This window comes from Bubalus bubalis, chromosome 12, assembly GCF_019923935.1.
Source record: "Bubalus bubalis isolate 160015118507 breed Murrah chromosome 12, NDDB_SH_1, whole genome shotgun sequence".
Classification (NCBI taxonomy): domain Eukaryota; kingdom Metazoa; phylum Chordata; class Mammalia; order Artiodactyla; family Bovidae; genus Bubalus; species Bubalus bubalis.
In genome coordinates this window covers 37,776,896-37,798,959 of record NC_059168.1, presented here as the reverse complement: position 1 = coordinate 37,798,959, position 22,064 = coordinate 37,776,896, and the positions used below count along the sequence as shown (strand labels likewise).

The 22,064-nt window shown below is 39.6% G+C and overlaps 1 protein-coding gene across 4 annotated transcripts in view; it reads left to right on the top strand.

Moving 5' to 3' along the window:
• Positions 1-8,074: 8,074 nt before the first annotated feature.
• PPP4R3B (protein phosphatase 4 regulatory subunit 3B) overlaps positions 8,075-22,064 on the top strand; it is a 52,958-nt gene continuing 38,968 nt past the window's right edge. For 2 of the 4 annotated variants that reach the window (XM_044925922.2, XM_025261050.3), the window contains exons 1-2: positions 8,309-8,689; positions 9,996-10,051. In XM_044925922.2, the coding sequence (XP_044781857.1) occupies positions 8,548-8,689; positions 9,996-10,051 (198 nt within the window). In that variant the 5' untranslated portion in view covers positions 8,309-8,547. Of the gene's footprint in view, positions 8,253-8,308; positions 8,690-9,995; positions 10,052-22,064 lie in introns of those variants that run through there. The other 2 variants (XM_044925921.2, XM_025261048.3) reach the window with 2 other exon arrangements.

The following is a 22,064-nucleotide window of genomic DNA, read 5'->3' as shown; positions in this document are numbered from 1 at the left end:
GAAAGGTGATATTTGAGTTGGGCTTTTAAGAATGATTATAAAGGGAAAGGTTGCCTGTGGAATGGAACAGTTTTATCAGTGGATGAATAAGGCAGTAAGTAGAGGCCAGATTGTAGAGGGGTTTTGGATATTAGACTTAGGACTCTGAACTTTATTCTGCATATCCTGAGAAACACCAAAGAATACCCATTGTTTCATGAAAACCAAAATTGCATAGCCGGCTATAGTTTTGATATTGTGGCCATAAAATTTAATGCCAATTGCCAAGGACTCAGAAGAGATGATATTTTTAAAAACACTAAAATGTGTAGGCCATTATCAGCCATTATCATTTGTGAAAACAGATAAATTAATAAAATATTGGCAATAGCTATTAAGACCAAATAGTCTACAGGAATGCAAGGATGGGTAGGCATATAATCTCTATAGTGAATTATAGAGAAAAACCATATGATAACCAGCTGCAAGAGAGGCAATTTACAGGATTCAATGTACATTTCCTAGAGAATTTAGAATATTAGTATTTGTCCTCAACTTGGTAAGTGGTATCTATCAGCAATGAAGAACATGTATAACACTGAAGATGTTGCCATTAAAGTCAGGAACAAAACAAGAATCACCACTATTTGATTCATCAGTGTTGAATGATGAACATAATACACCATCAGCGTTCTGAGGTCCTAATCAGTGTGATGAGATTAAAAACAGGTGGAAAAGAAAAAACATTTGCAGATGATTATCTAAAACACACTTTAAATTGGTATAGAACAGGCCACGTATATCTGCCAAAATAAATAGCAGTCAGCTGCTGTTATGGTATAAGCTCATTTCCACTTCTCTCAATTTTTCCAGATTTCAAAGAGCTACACCAGCAGTGAGTCCCCTGGGGTCCTGATCAGGATTAAATCTTCTGTCCCAAAGTCAATGAAATCTTAATTATCCAGTCTTAGCCTCCAGTCCTCTTGATCAAGAACCCTCAAAGTTCAATCCCAAGTGTACTCTGGTTCCTACTAGTACATGCTAGTTTATTTATTATTTCAGTTCCTTTGGTGTGTAATCTCCTCCCTTACCAGGCAAAGCAGTCCCCAGGCATATTACAACTAGATTTAACCCTAGTTACCACAGCCTCTTAGCCAGAAGAAATGGAAGCATATGGAAGAGAACTTCCTACAAGGGGGCAAGTGTTATCTCTTTCTAGGAGTTAAAAGGCACTTCTGCGATCCCCAAGGTTAGAGGGATGTTTACAAAGCCAAAATCCTCAGGGCACCCACCCCATGTTTCAACGCTTTAGGCTTTCTCAAGCAGGGCCCTAGCTGTATAGCAAACCTCCCTAGGCTGAAGATCTAGGTATCTTCAGAGCTCTTGTAACTGTCTAATCCCATGTCAGTTTTTTCACTGTAGGAAATAAGGGCCTCTTTATGAAGCCCAAAGAGCCCCCTATGGCTCACACTTAAGTTTTTTCTTCCAAACTTAGTTTTTAACTGTGCATTAAGGATTAAGTGCCCTCAACTCATTATCCCTCTTCGAGGAAGTAGTATAACTTAATTGGCCAGCTCTGCTCTCATAAGCATTGTTTCCCCCATATCTTTAAAATCCTGAATTGTTGAATAGGTGACAGCACTCACCCCTTCTAGGATGTTTTACTAGGTCACTACTGGTGAAATCAGTAGTCAGATGGCCACGTTGTGCCAGGGATTGAGTAAACTATTTCCCAAACCACATCTTACGGTCTGATTTCTGACACCACTCCCTGTATCACCTATTGTCAGTCCTGATCCTCAGAAAAGCAGATGCCAAGAAGGGGGTTACATATGCAAGACAGTGATTGGGAGAAATGTCTGTGAAGGATAAAACAGGTGGGCTCAGGATTGACAGGGACAGCCTACAGACCATGGTGCCAAGTCTGACTCCTGTAAAAGGAGAAAGGGAAGAAAATACAGAGTGGAACTTCAGACTAGTGTAATTCCAAGAAAGTCTCATCCTGGCTGATAAGTTCCCCAAGCCAAAGTTGTCCATTAGAGGAGTTCTGTGCACAAGGAAGGACAAGTCTGACTTGCTGTCGAATAACTGTTCTCCAAAGTACAATATGTTTAAGGAAATCAGAATGGTGCATGTGTATGGCCACCACACCAATCAAAAATCAAAACAAACTAAAGCTACAGCAATTAATTGTCATACTAGAGTTGGCCAAATAAAACAATGGAAAAAGAGTGAATACGGACTCAAATCTAGATATATGTCTGTGAATTTAATAAAGAATATAATTTAAGTAGCATTTCAAATAATTTCATCTGTAAATGATGTTGACAGTTGACTCTCCCATTTGGAAGAAAAATTTTAAATTGACATCCTATTTCATATATACAAAAGGTTTCAAGTGAATTAGAAAACTAAACATTAAAAAACCATAAAAACAGGACAGAATACCTTGGTTAAACATGGAAAATGAGAAACACAGTTAAGTAATTTTTTTTTTAAGTAGAGTCCAAAGGGCAAACAAAAGACAATAGCAGAGACGAGATTTTAACAAATGTTGGTTGCATGACAAGCAAATAGAAAAGCAGGGGCAAATTTAGCAGAACAGAGGAAGTCACAATCTGTATGACCCACAGAGGTGATGAGGCAAAACAGCACAAATCTTCACCAAAAAAAGGATCAGGGCTGAGAATTTGAGGGCAGGTTAAAAGTCTATACAGAGACTTACATGCCTGACTCCCTTCCCAATTTCACATAACCAAAGGACTACCATCACCCTATACACACACACTCATACCCATACATGCTCTTGTAAAACTGCCACGACCATCTCAGAAGAATGAGATCCTAGCTACCAGAGATGCAATGGTGAGAAAAACATCGCTAGTCAGACTCATGAAAATTTTTTATCTACATGTGGAGACAATTATTAATTAAAACCCATACAAATAAAGGTAAGGATTCAGCCTGAGGATAGATGAGGCAGAGCAGAAAGTAGAATCAAGAGGAAGGAAATCAAATTCTCATTGATACTCGTCAATCAAATCAACACTGAGGTTCACCTTATCTTCAGACTTTGTGTTCACATGAGCCAATGAGTTCTCTTATCATTTAAACTAAAGTGAATTAGGTTTTTTGGTACATTCCAAGGGGATATGGAAGGAAGTCAAGGAAGGCTCCTCTACATAAATGATAATTGTAGTGACATCTGAAGGATAAAGCAGGAATCATCATGAGATGATTGGAAAGAAGGAAGTTCAGACAAAAATGTCAATTTTAACTTAGATCAAGAAAAACAGGTTGAAAGATGTTTGTGGGCATTATCTACATAGAGGTCTTTAGTGAGTTTAACAAGAGCTTTTTGGTGAGGGCTGAGTGATGGAAACCAGAATATGCGTGTGTATGCGCATGCGTGCATGCTCAGTCTTTTCAGTTGTGTCCAACTTTTTGTGACCCTATGGACTGTAGCCCACCAGACTCCTCTGTCCATGGGATTTTCCAGGTAAAAATATTGGAGTGGGTTACTCTGCCCTCCTCCAGGGAATCTTCCCAACCCAGGGATCAAATCCAAGTCTCCTGCATTGCAGGCCGATTCTCTACTGCTGAGCCACTGGTGAAGCCCAGAAATCAGGATAGGTTCAATTAAGGAGTGAATGGTGAGGTGAGGAAATGAAATGAGTTTGGCTGAAAAGAGGCAAAGAAATAGGAATATCAGTGAAGAAGACACAGGTTATCAGTTTTGATGACTTTTTAAATGGGGATGGCCTTAAAGATTAGTCACCTCAAGGAAAAGCTAATTATACAGCAAAAAACCTCTCATCAAAGTTTTTTCATAAAAATATCCGGGGAAGGCAATGGCAACCCACTCCAGTACTATTGCCTGGAAATCTCATGGACAGAGGAGCCTTGTAGGCTGCAGTCCATGGGGTCGCAAAGAGTCAAACACAACTGAAGCGACTTTTACTCTGTAGACAGAACTATTTTTAATCCTTAAGAATTAAAAAGTGTAATGTACTCTCAAGAGACATTTGGCAAGGATGAGAGATAATTCTGATGATCACAACAGGAGGATGAGGTGTAATACTACTAGCATCTGGTGGGTAGAAGCAAAGAAATCCTGCTAAACATCCTGTGATGCACAGGACAGCCTCTCACAACATAGAATCATCCAGCCCAAAATTTCAGTGATGCCAAAGTTAAGCCCTGCTCTAGGAATTTAACCCACACATGTGTTGACACACATAAAACTACTTCTGTACAATCATTTATTGTTTGAAATTACAAAGTACTGGAAATGACATAGGTATATATAGAAGGTTTAAACAAACTAAGGTACACTAGAACACCAGTACTATGATATTCCATTATTTGTGTTTAAAAAAGAGTGGTAGAAGTAAATGTTACATATATAGATAAAGATACCTATCTATCTTAGCCTTTGGGGTTGAACCTTCCTGAAAATAATTTTTGCTGGGAAAAACTCAGTGTTGCAGTGCATTACTGCCCTCAGTATATCTTAGAGACTCTTGCTCTGGCCCTCTGTCTGTGCTTCTCTCCATGGGATGAGAAATCAGTGAAACCAATGGGTATGTCCAGCTGGAATCCACTCTTTCCCTTCCAGATCATGTTCTGGCCACCCTGGAATTCCTTGTCCCAAAGGCCAAGCCTGCTCCCAGGGTCTGCACAGTCCTCTTCCCAAATTCTGTCCTCTTGAGGAACAGCCAAGGGTGACTACATTCAGGGAGTGCAAACATAGAATTTGGACAAAAGGTTAGGGTATCCTATTTGTGTACATGAGAGCTGTCAAAGTGCAGGACACAGCTGAAGTGTGAGAGAGAAGGCAGGCTAAGGACTTCAAGGGCCAAAGGGAGAAGGTGGAATTCTGGAGTTCAAGAATTCTAGATTTGAATCGAGCTTCCAGACCATATGAATATATATTTCTCAAGGTATGCCAAAGGTAGGAAAAGAAAATAATTTTTATTTAATAGATTGATTTAAAAAATTATATCTTCAGACATATAGTATGCTGCCGCTGCTGCTGCTAAGTCGCTTCAGTCGTGTCCTACTCTGTGCGACCCATAGACGGCAGCCCTCAGGCTCCCCCATCCCTGGGATTCTCCAGGCAAGAACACTGGAGTGGCTTGCCATTTCCTTCTCCAATGCATGAAAGTGAAAAGTGAAAGTGAAGTCGCTCAGTCGTGTCCGACTCTTAGCGACCCCATGGACTGCAGCCTACGAGGCTCCTCTGTCCATGGGATTTTCCAGGCAAGAGTACTGGAGCGGGGTGCCATTGCCTTCTCCGGACATATAGTATACGTTCCTCCATTTGTATGCTTGTCCTGGATCTTACCAATCTTAGAGGTAGGCCCGTTGCAGAAGAGAGACAGAACCCCTGTGACCTAGAACAAGAAAGAAACAGAACCTGGGCCAGAGGATCCAGCAAGGGTCAGAGATGAGTCCTGAGGATTTAACTCTGTTCCCTATTTCTCTATTTCCTTATTTCAGATCTTGGGGAGTATAGCAGAAAAGGGATACTATAGGGAAGATGGAAGCGATGCTCTGAAACACTGCTGAGATCATTTCATTTCTTAGTTCAAAACTCCCCAGTGAATTTGCAACTCATTCAAAGTAAAATCCGAGGCCCCAAAAACGGCCTCTCTCCCACTCCCAACTTTACTTCCCACCATTTCCTCCCAACTTTACTTCCCACCATTTCCTCCCTTTCTCACTCCACTCCAATCAAACTGGTTTCCTTGCTATCCCTCTCACTCAGCATGCTACAGCCTCAAGGCTTTGTACTTGCAGTTGCTGTTTTCTGGCTCTCTCTGCCCCCAGGGAAATGCATAGCAGACTGCCTCCCCTCAGAAGCCTCCCTCAGTGAACATTACTACCCTTCCCAAACTCACTCTCTGTCTGCTAATCTATTTTTTTTTCCTTTGGTCATAACATTTACCAGTATCTAGCATAGATTTGTTTATTGTCTTCCTACACTAGAATATGGGCCTCCCTTGTAGCTCAGTGGTGAAGAATCCACCTGTAATGCAGAGGACAAGGGTTTGATCCCTGGTTCGGTACCTTCTCCTGGTGAAGGAAATGGCGTCCTACTCCAGCATTCTTGCCTGGGAAATCCCATGGTCAGAGGAACCTGGCAGGCTACAGTTGATGGAGTTGCAAAGAGTTGGACACAACTGAGGGACTAAACAACACTAGAATGGAAGCGCCATGAAAAGAGGAATTTTTTTCTATTTATTCACTGAATGGAACAGTGTCTAGCACATAGTATACATTCAATGAGTGTTTGCGGAATACTGAATAAATACAGGAAATGACTCCTGTGATTTTAATTTTTTCCAGTTAGATCTTCTTTATAGGATATTAAGCTCTTAACATATGGTGTCAAAGTGACTTCTATATAGTTCTCATTCTCAATACATAACTTGCTCATAAATTCTTTTAGGCCAGTAACACATTACGACTTTGTTCACCTGGTCCTCGCAGCCTTAAACACCTTTCAAGCCAAACTTCCACTCAGGGATCCTCTAACATCAGGTCCAAAAGTTACCCGTGTGAAGCCTTCTCTGACCTGAGATAGAGATGTTATTTTCTCCGGGCTCAAAATGCATTTTGTATTTTGTGCACATTAGTCACAGCAATTAATGTGCTCTTTTGCTACATATATTGCACGCATCTGTGCTCAGTCACTAAGTCATTTCAGACTCTTCTGTGAACCCATGGACTGTAGCCAACCAGGCTTCTCTGTTCCTGGAGTTTTCCCGTGCAAGAATACTAGAGTGGGTTGCCATTTCCTTCGCCACAGGATCTTCCCCACCCAGGAATCGAACCTGCATCTGGTCTCCTGCAATTCTTTACCCCTGCGCCACCTAGGAAATCCCCAACATATCTAACTACTTAAATTCAAGTGTATTTTCTTAGGTTCTCTTTAGATTAAAAGAAATCCCTATGTAGCCAGATTTTGAAATGAGAATTTATTTTTCATCAGGAGCTTACTCTGTGTATGCATGTCACATGTCAGTTCGTATGCTGGGTTTACGCACAAGATTTGGTAAAAAGAGAAGCACGTTTTGACAACACCATTGGTAAGGAATGACTACAACTCCCAAGATGCGCCGCAGGGTAAAACCTGTCGATCTCGCTCGATTTTCACCCTTCAGACTAAAAGGCTGTTAAGAGCTGGCGGCAGAACAAGCTGGAACTGTCTTTAAAAACAAACAAAAATAATCTACCAAGAACGAAGAGCGACTGACAATACAGCGCACGGCTCATATCTACCGCGCAGTGTCTGACAATGTGATGTGTGACAACCCACGCGAACGCCCAGAGAATTGCTCCCTCGCTTATTCAGCGCGGAAGACCTCCCGAGAGAGAACGCTAGAAATGCCAGCAGGAGACACTCAAAGATATGGAAACAGTGCTCTTAGATGTGTTAGGAAGGTAGTTCCCCGCCACTTGCCTAAACTTATCTGAAGACTTATGTTCCGAGGTTACCGACGCAGGAAGGACACTGTTTTCAAGAAGCGGAAAGTATGCCAGCCACCAAAAGCTTGACGGTAAAACGCCTGAACGAGAAATAAATTGTCAATGCACTTTTGTACGATGTTATAATCTCCTGGAGATCCACAGAACACTTCCTGAGGAGATGCTTAACTGTAGCAGACTCCTTAGCGAGTTTTAGTGGGTGTCGAGTCCCATTAAAGGGCTAACGTCTTCACAGAAAGAAGTTTACACTATTTTTCTCTCACAGGCTGAAAGGGCGAGCTTCCATTATGGAGTGCGAGCATATTTCCTTCCCTCCTGCTCAGGGTGAGTCCCGTCCAAGGATGCGTACCTCCCAGACTTGCTTAGTTTTTTCCACAGAGCTGGATCCCAAGGCTCCTCACACGCCGGGCGCAGCCCCAACAAACCGCCCGAAGCCGAAACCACAACTCCGCTCTCGCCGCCAGTTCAGAGAAGAGTCTCGCGGGACTAGCGGAGACCCGAAGCTCGCGAGAACCGCCCACCTGGCGAGAGCCCACGCCTGCAGGCGGAGCCGAGAGAGGAGGAAGTCGCACTTAGACCCGCCCACCTCACTCCACTACCCCTCCTCGCGAGAATACTGAGCACGGCCGACCGGGGTAGCGCGTGCAGAAACGGAGGCGTCACACGTTGGACTCGTCGGCCGCCGTAGCCCCTGCTAGGACAGCCCGTGCGAACCTGCTGGAGGAGGAAGAGAAAGGCAGAGAGAATCGGGTTACAAGATGGCGGGTCTTTAGTAGTTACCGCGACGGCGGCGGCGGCGGCGGCGGGAGAGCGAGCGAGCTCTGGGGGGTAAAGGGTGGGGAGGGTGGGTGCGTTCGGGGGTGAAGTGAGAGGTAACTGGGAATCTGGGCGGCAAGGTCTCAGTGGCTCCTGTTGCCCTTTCCCGCGGCTGAACCTGGGAGCCATGGTGAACTCGGGCCTCTCCGGAGCCGCCGCCGCCGCTGCCGCCACCGCCGCTACCGTCTCTCAAGAGTGAGGGGCGTAAAGGAGGTGAGCAAGGAGGCGGCGGCTGGAACAGTGGGGACAGCAGTCACCATGTCGGATACGCGGCGGCGAGTGAAGGTCTATACCCTGAACGAAGACCGGCAATGGGACGACCGAGGCACCGGGCACGTCTCCTCTACCTATGTGGAGGAGCTCAAGGGAATGTCGCTGCTGGTTCGGGCAGAGTCCGACGGTAAGGTTATTGGAACCGTAGGATAGGGGACAATGCCTACGGTTTGGGCACAGCCTGGGGTTTAGGCCCTGAGCCGAGTACTGTTACTGCCAGCCACTTGGAACGGCGCATTGGTTTTGTGTCTTCACTTCAGTAAGGTAAAAACAAACTACTTTGTCGGGGTTTACCCTCAGTCGGACGCGGAGTCTCTGTTCCTCCTCTTGCTAGCCTTATTAAGACACTTGAGCCCTTTCTCTGCAGTCGGGCTTCTTAAAGAAGCGGGGAGAGTGTGGGAGGGAAGGGAGGAAGTAATGAAAAACAATTTAGTGCTCTCCTTCTGACCCTCCCCGCCCCCCTTTATTTTCTTACACATTATATCTCTGGTACAAAAAATTTAGTGAAACTTCACTCTTTTTTAAAAAACTGATTTTATTAACAAGCTCCAGTTGTCACAGTAGACAGGTGCTGGGGAAAACCAAAAGACGCCTTTTTCCTGGAGTTATTGCAGATTGTTGCCACGATACATGCACTTACAAGCACATACATCTTCAGACTGGGATCCCTCCAGGCTATCTTTGTAGAGGGTGCTGTGAACAAGTGAATACTTTACAACTTAAACAAGTTAGGACAGCAGACCAGACTGTAAGCTTGTATTCCTTGATTTATTGTACGAGTCTAATGTGAAGTATTTTTAAATGATAAAATGTACAGCCTTAATGAAAACACCTTCCTCACTGTAATCTGATCGCTGGATTTGAGCAGCTGATAATGTGCAGATAAAAGAATAATAGTCTTCGGTTTATTTTCGACACATCTTGTACTCTTGCACCTTTTTAAAAAAGTAATCATAGACATTTATTTTTACATGAGATGGCCTTTTGTTCTTAAAGAGAAAAGGATAAATGCAGTTCTGTAATCTGTGTGCAAGTATTTAGATCCCTGTTATGGTACTTTGTAATTTGTTTTATTTGTTAAACTGGAAATGCAATAAAAATAACTTTGTTAAAAAGAATTTGGTTTCAGGTGGTCATTTAGACCTTAAAAATTTTCCTTTCAATAAAACTGTAAGTCATCTAGTCTCTGTATATTCTTGGTCTGAATGTTGGTCTTAGATGGAGTTTTTTCCCTTAAGAGTATTATGGGGATAGAATGATATGTTCTAATGCAAAGTCCAGATCTTGAGAGAAAAATATAAACTGGAGTAAATTTGATGACTTCAGATGTCTTGCCGCGGGAAGAAAAAAGTTGTGTTTTTAATGTGTATTCTGATGTTTTATTCAGGGTTTTATAAGTTGAAACTTATAAATATTATTTTTTTAACTTTCAGGATCACTACTCTTGGAATCAAAGATAAATCCAAACACTGCATATCAAAAACAGCAGGCAAGTAGTTGTTTATCTTTAATTTGAAAGACTTCATCTGTGATCAAGGAAGTATTAATCAGACAAAGAATGAGAAAGCTTTCCTGACAAGAAAAAAAAATTTGGTAAACAAAGTTACATACTCTGTGTATTTTCCTTGCAGATTATAAGTTTCAAACTGAAAAGTGAAAGCTTTTGTACTGGCAGTAATTTATTATCTTTAAATTGTTAGTTTTTAGTAGAATACGATGTATTCATTAGTCTTACTTACCCGGTATCTTCTATACACTGTACACTAAGCCTTTTATTCTCAATCACAGTTAAAGGAAATGGCATAAAAGAAAATTCATAGGAGTGCTCTTTAAAGCAAGGAAAGCCTGTTTGTGGTGTGAAAGTAGATCCTTTGACTCAAACTTTTGAAGTAGAACCTCTTAACATCCTGTTCTTTAATTGTTGTATATTTTTAATATAATAACCAATGAATATTTTATGAAAGTGTACACTGCTTATTATGTAATGTTTTCTGTTAATATTTATTGTCTTATCTGGGAAAAGAAAATCTGTGTTGTGTATTAGTGTGCCTAATTATCTAATCTGGAAATGGCAGTAGTGATTCAACCTTTCCTTTATTCTGTGAATGTTTTCTTTTTTATTATGAAAAATTTCAAAATTGAAAAGTATAGAGAATAATATAATGAACGTCTGTGTAACACCTCCAAATTTAACAATGTTAACATTTTACCATATCTGTTTCAAATCTTTTTGTAGTGTTGAACATTGTGGATAGAATTAAAACTCTCTTTGTACCCATTTCATTCTATCCATTCTCCATCCTCCCTGTAGGTAACCACTATTCTGAAATTGATGTGTATTATTTCTGTACATGCTTTTATACCTTTTCTGCATATGTATGTATCCATAAATAATATGTAGTCTTTTGTTTGTTTTAAACTTTGCACAATTGATCTCCTATTCTTACATGTACTCTGCAGCTTTCATTTTTCACTCAGTGCTATTTTGAAGATTTGTTCATGTTAACAATGCAAATCTAGTTGGGCTTTTTTAAAAAACACTGTATGATACATTATATACACCTGTTAGAAATTTGGATTATTACTGATTTTTAGTGTGATGTGTAAAGTGAATATGGCAGAGATTTTTGGAGGAAAAGATAATTTTCCAGTGTATTTTGTGTGTGTGTGTGCAGTGTGTAAAGTGAATATGGCAGAGATTTTTAAAGGAAAAAATAAATAATTTGAAGGAAAAGATCATTATATTTATATCATCAGTGCCTACTCTCTTCAAGATAAGTGAAAATTTTGATGCTCAGAAACAAATACTTTACAGTTGGAGAAATGAAATTATATGTCTATTACACAGTGCATTGTTAGTAAAAGTCTTACTGTTAAAACAATTATTTTGTGTATACAATACATTCTTAATCAGTAATTTGAAATATTTTTAAATTTTTAATATTCAAGTAATAGGTTTTTTTCTGCTTATAAAATACTGTTTGTTTGTGTTTTTTTTTTTTTTTGATAGAGAATCAAACATTTGTTCTGTGTTGAACCCTGAAGATATTTCTTTTAAGTCAGCTAGTCAGATGGTTATTCTCTGTCTGTATACTGACTTACACCAGATAGCCACTTTCAGTTTATTTTTTTGTTTGTTTGCTTGCTTGCTTCATGCGGAAATACATACTAATATTTTGTAATCATTTTCTTTTCCATTTGCATAAATATAAAATTCTCAGGAACTGTTTTCTTAAGTATGACTCCCTACAAATTAGTTATATTATGGAGTCTTTTCAAATTGTATATAAAATCCTTTAGTTGTTTTAACTGGAAAGATCCCCTTATGGTGGAGGTTTGTGTATAAAATAATCCATCATCATTAGTTCAGAATTACGCAATGGTTCTGTGAGTATTTTTAGAAACTTTGGGACATAATTTTGTGTGTCTTGTTACTCTGCTAGAAAACTTAAATAATGCAGGAGAGAGATCTTTACTTAAAAAAAAATTTTTTAATGCCATTAGGGGAGTAGTTTTTGTAATTAATCACACTTAAATAATATACCATTAGGACTTTTTAAAAAATATTTTCCCTCATTGAAAATTTAATAATTTTACTAAATAACATTAAAGTACTAATAATTTAGTACTTTTACTAATAAAGCTTAAGAACTCTTAAGCAGTAAGGATATTCTGAAAAAGCTTTGTTTATAAGAATGAAAAACCTATGTAGATGGGGTCAGTTGTTTAATTATCTTTATATTTGTTTAAATTAACTACTTTTCTAATAGAAATCAAAGAACTATATAAGAGTTATGTTACGTTTGTTTGTTTCACCAGATCTTGTTTCATTCGCCTTTTTACCAAGTTACACAAATTGGGATTTCCAAGCACATTAATATTTTTCTATGTTCATTAGAATTATCTTTTTTTTAATGTTATCATTTGCATATTCAATAAATTAGCCTAGAAAATTGTGTGCTTGCTAAGTTGCTTCAGTCGTGTCCGACTCTTTGCAACCCCGTGGACTGTAGCCTGCCCGGCTTCTCTGTCCATTGGATTCTCCAGGCAAGAATACTGGAGTGGGTTGCTGTGCCCTCCTCCAGGAGATCTTCCCAACCCAGGGATGGAACCCATGTCTCTTAATATCTCCTGCATTGGCAGGCGGGCTCTTTACATCTAGCGCCATGTGGGAAGCCCCTTATTTCCAAAATTTATATGAAATATATTAATCGTTAGTGGGAGTTTTTGGTATTTTTATGTTTTGGGCTATGCTTTGTGGCATGTGGGATCTTAGTTCTCTGTGACCAGGGATCAAACCCATGCTCCCTGTGTTAGAAGTGTAGAATTTTAACCATGAGACTACCAGGGAAGTCCTCCATTAGTGGATTTTTAATTAAAAAAGAAATACTTTCAGTGAGTTAATGAGACATTCATAGTTACAGGATATTTTGCTACATTAAAGTACATTGATTAAATACAGAGAGGAATATTTAGCATTCTTTTAACATTACAGTTCTAAAATGAGCTAAGTACTGAATTATGGGCTCAAAATGAGTTAGAATGAGTTGAGTTTAATGTCAGATGACTCAATAAGAAATCACTGATTCATGTCACTTTCTTTGCTTACTATGGGCAATATTGAAGTAGTTAATGGGAAGAAGATATACTTAACCTTAAGTAGCACATAAACTTGTGAAGTGTTTAAATACATTAGAAGGAAAGACAATGATTATACAGCGTGACACAAAATAGAGTACCTGATACCTGTGTCAAAATTATGTTATTTAGAATCAGTTTCACTTGATCTTGACTAAATCAGAAGCAGACTTACAGGGTGTATACTTTGTATATTGAACATAATTTTGTGTTAATTGGGTTTGGGAGAGATGTATAAAGAAGTCTTTGTCCTGGGTCTTATTGGGAGACAAGACACAACAAGTGAAACAATTACAGAATTATAATACAATAGCTAATAAAATGCTTTAACCCAGTCCTTCTTGAGAGCCCATGAAAGCATTTCACAGATAGGGCAACTAAGGCACAGAAAGTTTTAAGTTTTTTAACTGAGGTTGTATAGCTGGTATGCACCAACACAAAATACTATGAAAAGTAACTTTATTCCAGAGACTTGAGCGGTAGAAAATAAGCGGAAGGAGAGACTGATTTGAGCCAGAATCATTGAGGAAATCTTCACTCCTCCTTGGTGGTGTCTGCTGAAGGAGCTGTGATAGGGAAGGAAATAGTACACCTGACACAAAAGGTATTTATTAAGCCTCTTTGCAGCAGAGGTTTCTTATTTGAGAGCTTGGTTTGCAGAACAAAAGGGATCCATTATAGATTCTTGAGTAGGAGCCTAACGTGAAAGTAATACTCTCTTTAGGAACCCAGTGTGGCAATGTTATGAATATTGAATTGAGGGTAGGGAGGGAAACAGAAGAGCTTTAAGTAGCAAGACCTTTGCAGTAATTAAGATCAAGAAAATGAAAGTCTGTTCAAGTGTAGTAAGTGGAATTAGAAAAGAAAAAACAGAACTTCAGTATATTTTCAAGAAAATGCTGGAAAATTTGAGTAATGATTAAATATGGAAGAGAACTGACTGATTCACATTTTTGTACAGCAGAAATCAACACAACATTATAAAGTAATTATCCTCCAATTAAAATATTTTTACCACACAAATTTTTTTTTTTTTTTAAGGGAATCAAAGGTTACTAGTGTTGAGTTTTGGGAACATGAAAATGATGGTTCTCTCCAGAAACTGGGAAGTTGAGAAGAAAGCAGGTTTACATTTATCATATGGTTATGTGCTTATTTTTTTTTTTTTTTAATGTTTTTTATTTTGAATAGGTAATACATTCATGTTGTTAAAAATAAGAAAGTATCTTTGAAGCCTCTTCGACTCTGGATTCTGTCCATACAGTTTCCTTTACTAGAGGCCACCAGTGTTACCAGTTTCTTGTATATCTTGCTAGGGGTTTTACGCATATGTAAACAAAGAAAGGCAATGCCAAAGAATGCTCAAACTACCGCAGAATTGCACTCATCTCACACTCTAGTAAAGTAATGCTCAAAATTCTCCAAGCCAGGCTTCAGCAATATGTGAACCGTGAACTTCCAGATGTTCAAGCTGGTTTTAGAAAAGGAAGAGGAACCAGAGATCAAATTGCCAACATCCGCTGGATCATAGAAAAAACAGAGTTCCAGAAAAGCATCTATTTCTGCTTTATTGACTATGCCAAAGCCTTTGTCTGTGTAGATCACAATAAACTGTGGAAAATTCTGAAAGAGATGGGAATACCAGACCACCTACCTGCCTCTTGAGAAACCTGTATGCAGGTCAGGAAGCAGCAGTTAGAACTGGACATGGAACAACAGACTGGTTCCAAATAGGAAGTGGAGTACGTAAAGGGTATATATACCCTAACCCTGCTTATATATATGCAGAGTACATCATGAGAAACGCTGAGCTGGAAGAAGCACAAGCTGGAATCAAGATTGCTGGGAGAAATATCAAAAACCTCAGATATGCAGATGACACCACCCTTATGGCAGAAAGTGAAGAGGAACTAAATAGCCTCTTGATGAAAGTGAAAGAGGAGAGTGAAAAAGTTGGCTTAAAGCTCAACATTCAGAAAACTGAGATCATGGCATCTGGTCCCATCACTTCATGGGAAATAGATGGGGAAACAGTGTCAGACTTTATTTTTGGGGGCTCCAAAATCACTGCGAGATCATGGCATCTGGTCCCATCACTTCATGGGAAATAGATGGGGAAACAGTGTCAGACTTTATTTTTTGGGGCTCCAAAATCACTGCAGATGGTGACTGCAGCCATGAAATTAAAGGACGCTTACTCCTTGGAAAAAAAGTCATGATCAACCTAGATAGCATATTGAAAAGCAGAGACATTACTTTGCCAACAAAGGTCCGTCTGGTGAAGGCTATAGTTTTTCCAGTAGTCCTGTATGGATGTGAGAGTTGGACTGTGAAGAAAGCTGAGTGCCGAAGAATTGATGCTTTTGAACTGTGGTGTTGGAGAAGACTCTTGAGAGTCTCGTGGACTGCAAGGAGATCCAACCAGTCAATCCTAAAGGAGATCAGCCCTGGGTGTTCTTTGGAAGGAATGATGCCAAAGCTGAAACTCCAGTACTTTGGCCACCTCATGCGAAGAGTTAACTCATTGGAAAAGACTCTGATGCTGGGAGGGATTGGGGGCAGGAGGAGAAAGGGACGACAGAGGATGAGATGGCTGGGGGGCATCACCGATTTGATGCACATGAGTTTGAGTGAACTCCAGGAGTTGGTGATGGACAGGGAGGCCTGGCCTGCTGCAATTCATGGGGTCGCAAAGAGTCGGACACGACTGAGCGACTGAACTGAACTGAAACAAATATGCATGCAATCATCTACATAAAATTCTCCCTTTTATTGGCATGAGTGGTAGCAAACTGCATTTTGTTCTGTGCCTTATTTTCATTTAAGCTTTGATGTGAGTAAAATGAATAGGTCTGAAAATTGGACACTCTGGGATTAGAGTAAGAGTTTGGTGTAGGAGATTCTGATTTGAGAATCATTGAATGTTATTTTTATCTATAAGAAATTACCTTTGAGAGAGTAGGTATAGAGAAAAGAACAGAGCTTAAGGCTGAGTCTTGTTAAACTGTCAACATTTACTCATTCATCCAATAATACTTGTTTGAGAGCTATTTGTGGTTTGGTTACTATCATTAATTTGGATTTTTAAAGTGCGGTTGAAAGCTCTTGAATTTTCAGCATAGAAATGACATGATGCAAAATAGTAACATCAGTCTGTATAATTGAAGACAAGCAATAAATGGGAGACTGGTTGAGAGAGTGCAGCAGAGTCTAGTAAGCTAGAGAGAATGTTGAATCCAGTTAGGGTAATGGCAGTAGAGATGGAAAGAGGAGGGGTGGTTAGATTTGAGATATATGTGAAGATAGAATTGACAGGGCATACTGCAGGATTAGATGTTTGGTAATCAGGAATAAGGAAGATACAGTGAAGAAGAAAGAATAAGCAATTGGAAAGAATAGAGCATCAGGAAAATATGTTGTCTTCAAACCAAGGGAAAATATAATTGGTAAGGAAAGAAGGGCCAGTCAGGCAGCAAATGCTGTTTCTTATCCTTTAAAGAGAAGGACTGAGAATATTCTACATTTTGGTTAGAAGAATGTCCACTGAAATGAAGGTAGAAATGAAAATAATCTTATTGTATCTATCTGAATTGGCAAAATAATCCAATAAAATTGAGGATGTTGAGGTTTAGCCTAAGAACCATTATGAGGAATGAACTAATGAATATGTGAGAGGGAAAGAGGTTGATAAAATTTTTAATGCTGCATTAAAATAGCTGCATGAATTTGTAATGAGTAGAATCTAGTCTGCACTTTGAAATGTAAATCAAGTGCATAAGTAGAGAACATGAATGATTCGGTACGAAACATGAGGCACAGTGATTGGGTAGTGGTCTGGAATGGAACCAAGGAGGAATCTGGATATCATATGGAAAGGTCTTTATTATTTAGGGTCCTTTTTATTTATTTTATTTCCTTTCTTCACTGGTGGCTCAAAGAAACTGCTGGCAATGCAGGTTCAGTCCCTGGTTTGGGAAGATCCTCTGGAGAAGGAAATGGCAACCTACTCCAGAATTCTTTCCTGGAGAGTTCCGTGGACAGAGGAGCCTGGCAGGCGCAACTCACTGGGGTCAGAGAGAGTCAGACAACTGAGCAACTGACACTTTCACTTCACTTATTTCTTACAATGCCACAGGAGAGACGCTTGGGAAGCAAGTTTATTTTGCCGTCTTTTAGAATTTGTTCACATTTCTTGTGGGGCATAGTGATAGAAACATGGGTTTAGAGTTTCATGGATACTCTTTAACTGTTTTTAATTCCATTATTTCTATCTTTATGATTTTGAACAAATTTTCTCTGAACCTCACTTTTTAAGTGGGGATACTACCTGACTCATGTAATTGTTTTGAATTAATATATGAAAATTGCTTTAGCACAGTACCTGACATAAGCACAGTAAGATAACTGTATTCATGGTCATCTTATAATAATCCTTCTGTAGGCAGCATTTTCCTCTTTTCCAGTAAAAAATGACAATCAAAGAAGTTAAATACTCAGCTGAAGGTCATCGAAATAGTGGACAGGGAAACTGTGGGTGGTGCCGCCAGGTCCTCAATCTAGTTCAGGGTTACTCCCATTATACCAAATATGTCAGATTTTCAGACGATAAGACACTACTACTGCAAGTGGCGGCGTCATGTCTGTCTTGGACTATATGTTATACCATACTGTATGTAATACTATGCATAGCTTTAAAAATCTATCTCAGAAAGCATTTAGGCCAACTATTGTTACAAACTGCAGGGGCTTCCCGGGTGACTCATTGATAAAGAATCCAGCCATTGCAAGGATGCAGGTTCAATCCCTGGGTCAGGAAGATCCCCTGGAGAAGGAAATGGCAACCCATTCCAGTATTTTTGCCTGGAAATCCTGCACAGAGGAGCCAGGCTAAGTCCATGGGGTCACAAAAGAGTCAGACAGGAATTAGTGACTAGACAACAACAGAGAGTTACGTGCTGCATTTTCTGGTTAATCTCACTGATTCCAGGCGTCACGTTGATTTTGAACCTGAAAATTGAATTCGTAAATCTAATCATCTGTTTTCCTTTTTTAGAAAAAATTAGTATTCCTTTGGAAAAACTTGAGCTCTTCCTGTATCAGTTTTGTCAAAGTCATTGGGAGCAAAGATAGGCTTAGTCTGGCAAGCAGTAGGATCTCAAAAATTTTATGAGTAGATTTTATTCATGTTAATGAAGTGGATCATTACCAAGGAAGAGAACTGAAACATAATTCATTGGTTTGTTAGACCCTTTAAAAATGTGTCACAGATTTCTTTGCAAATATATAAAAATTGGAGACCCTTTCCCCAAAAAAGATGTTATGTATCAGGTTTTAGATAAAATTTTAAGGTGTCTGTAGACTCTGGATTAAGAACATTTGATTTAAACAGTAGTTGGCTCAAGAATGTGTTTCTAATACATAAAACTGAAAATAACTATTTCTCATAATAAAACTACATTGTGAAAACCTGTTAGTAGAGGCTAAATTGTCAGGTTTCTCTAGCTCATGTCTTACTCCCATGCTGGGCTTGAACATAATCACCTTTATTTTTTCTTCTTCTTTCTTTTTACACAATCAAACCAAATATAATTTTAAAGCTCATTTTAAATCTGACTTCATAGGGATATAGTGGTGATTAAGTGTTTTAGTTAATAGAGGAAAACTGTGCTTTCCTTGGAGAAGGCAATGGCACCCCATTCCAGTACTCTTGCCTGGAAAATCCCATGGACAGAGGAGCCTGATGCTGCAGTCCCTGGGGTCGCTGTGAGTTGGACACAACTGAGCGGCTTCGCTTTCACTTTTTACTTTGATCATTGGAGAAGGAAATGGCAACCCACTCCAGTGTTCTTGCCTGGAGAATCCCAGGGACTGGGGAGCCTGGTGGGCTGCTGTCTATAGGGTTGCACAGAGTTGGACATGACTAAAGTGACTTAGCAGCAGCAGCATGCTTTCCTTGGTTTAAACCAAGACATTAATAACATCGCAAGGATAACATGTGCCACATACTGATTAGGAAAAAAATGGAAGATCACAACATACAGTGATTGAACACAGACTTTACTATGAAAAATTGGGCTTGACTCAATTTAGGCTTTTTGGTACGTAAGAAACTGGCATTTGACACTTCATTCTGGTATAAATATTCTTGGGCCAGCTCTCTATATATTTTCCTTTACCCAGCAATTTGACCGTTGGAATAAGCAGTTCTAAACAGTCCTTCTTAACGGGTACTTTTTTACCAAGACAGTAAGATACGGAGAAGAAAGGGAAGGAAAGATGGATTTTGTCATCATTTGACTGAATAACAACAACATAGAGATGAAAGGTGTCTACTCTGACAGCATTTTCCTTTTCTCTATTAACCAACTGGTGGTGTACTTAGATCATGTTCTCAAATTTGACTTATCCAAAGAATTACCTGAGATCCTTGTTAAAAATAAGGATTCTTAGACTTACTCCAGACCTGTATCCAGGGGAGAAGCATGGGAATCTATATTTTTTTTTACCACCTCCTGAGGTCAGTCCAAAATCACTGCAGATGGTGACTGCAGCCATGAAATTAAAAGACACTTACTCCTTGGAAGGAAAGTTATGACCAACCTAGATAGCACATTCAAAAGCAGAGACGTTACTTTGCCAACAAAGGTCCATCTAGTGAAGGCTATGGTTTTTCCAGTAGTCATGTATGGATGTGAGAGTTGGACTGTGAAGAAAGCTGATGCTTTTGAACTGTGGTGTTGGAGAAGACTCTTGAGAGTCTCTTGGACTGCAAGGAGATCCAACCAGTCAATCCTAAAGGAGATCAGCCCTGGGTATTCTTTGGAAGGAATGATGCTAAAGCTGACACTCCAGTACTTTGGCCACCTCACGCGAAGAGTTGACTCATTGGAAAAGACTCTGATGCTGGGAGGGATTGGGGGCAGGAGGAGAAGGGGACGACAGAGGATGAGATGGCTGGATGGCATCACCGACTCGATGGACGTGAGTTTGAGTGAACTCCTGAAGTTAGTGATGGACAGGGAGGCCTGGCATGCTGCAATTCATGGGGTCGCAAAGAGTCGGACACGACTGAGCGACTGAACTGAGGTCAGTCCCCTTTGCATTGAAAACAATCCTGAATATAAATCCTGTTTAGTTTCTGGGATTTTGATTGGCTTGTGGATAAAGAGTTTACTGTTAAGGATGGGAAAGAAAAAAGAAAATGGTTAAGAAGAAAGATACTGGGTCATTTTAATTCAGACTTTGTTGCTTACTTGGACTTTTCTCAGAAGATAGGTTGGAACCAAAATGGAAGGGGCATAGAATACCTGGATAAAGAAAGGGTTTTGAATTTCATTCATTCTGCTATACTAGTGATCTCCAAAATGGAATGCACAGTATGAATCATTGGAGAAGAAACCTGTTTATCAAAAATTGAATTTTGCTAATATTTAATGAAGTCACATGGTGAAGAATCAAAAATAAGCACGGTATTCTGAGAGAAGGGGATTCCCTGGTAGCTCAAGAATCCACCTGCAGTGCAGGAGACCTCGGTTCAATTCCTGGGTCAGGAACATCCACTGGAGAAGGGATAGGCTACCGACTCCAGTATTCTTGGGCTTCCCTGGTGGCTCAGCTGGTAGAGAATCTGCCTGCAATGCAGGAAACCTGGGTTCGAGCCCTGGGCCGAGAAGATCTCCTGGAGAAGGGAAAGGCTACCCACTCCAGTATTCTGGCCTGGAGAATGGGGTTGCAGAGTTAGACATGATTGAGCAATTTTCACTTTTCTGAGAGAAGAGTAACATTTCCATGAAGACTGTTCCCTACCTATTATGAGTTGTTACAGCCTGTATATGCAGATAAATATTTAGATATTTTCCAACTAAAATAACATAACCCTAACAAAAATGTGCGTGTGCCTTAAAATGGGTTGAAGACAGTAACGAAAGTGCAAGTGAACAAGATAGTTGTCAAATTGATTTACACTCTCAGTGTAATCTGTCTGTTGGCCAAGTGACAAAGCCAAAACGATTAAAATAGATAGTATAAAAAGTAGTCCCTCCCTCCCAAATTCAGAATTTCTAAAAGGATGGCATTAAATATGAATTTGTATCTCCCGTCATTTATGTATATACTATGCCCTAACTATATTGGCTCTTAAAATTCTTAGTAATAATAATATGGAGCCATTACAGTTGAAACATTTTTAAAATATGCTTATCTTTTTAAGCTTTATATAAGCCTTTTAATTTCTGTTTTAGTATGAAATTAATGTTTTATAAAGTATGTATAACTCTACTAATATTATATTCCTTAAATAATATGTAAGTAATTTGAGGCACACAGTTTTTAAAAGTTTGGAGATCACTATTTCTGCAGCTGCTTATCTGTTGAGCTCTAAGAAGCTCAGGAACTGAGGAAAAAACATGGACCCTCTGCAGGTGCCCTAGTGCTTTAACCAGAATAGCTTTGTTTTTATCATTTTTTTTTTTAATGGAGATTCTTAGTAAAATTTTGATTATAAAAAGAGCTCTCTTGATTTTTAAAAAAGATTTCAGAACCTCTTCTGTACATAATGGGAGCAACTAAAGGTTTTTAAAGAGTGGCTTGCTCAAATAAAGGGGCTTTCCAGGTGGTGCTAACAGTAAAGAAGGCTTGTGCCAGTGCAAGAGACAAAAGAGAAGGGTTCAGTCCCTGGGTCAGGAACATCCTTTGGAGGAGGCATGGCAACCCACTCCAGTATTCTTGCCTGGAGAATCCCATGGGCAGAGGAGCCTGGTGGGCAAAGAGTCGGACATGGCTGAAGCAATTGAGCATACAAGCACGATGGCAAATAATCCCTTCCAAGAAGCATGGCCAATAAGAAGCCAGAACACAGATTTTCA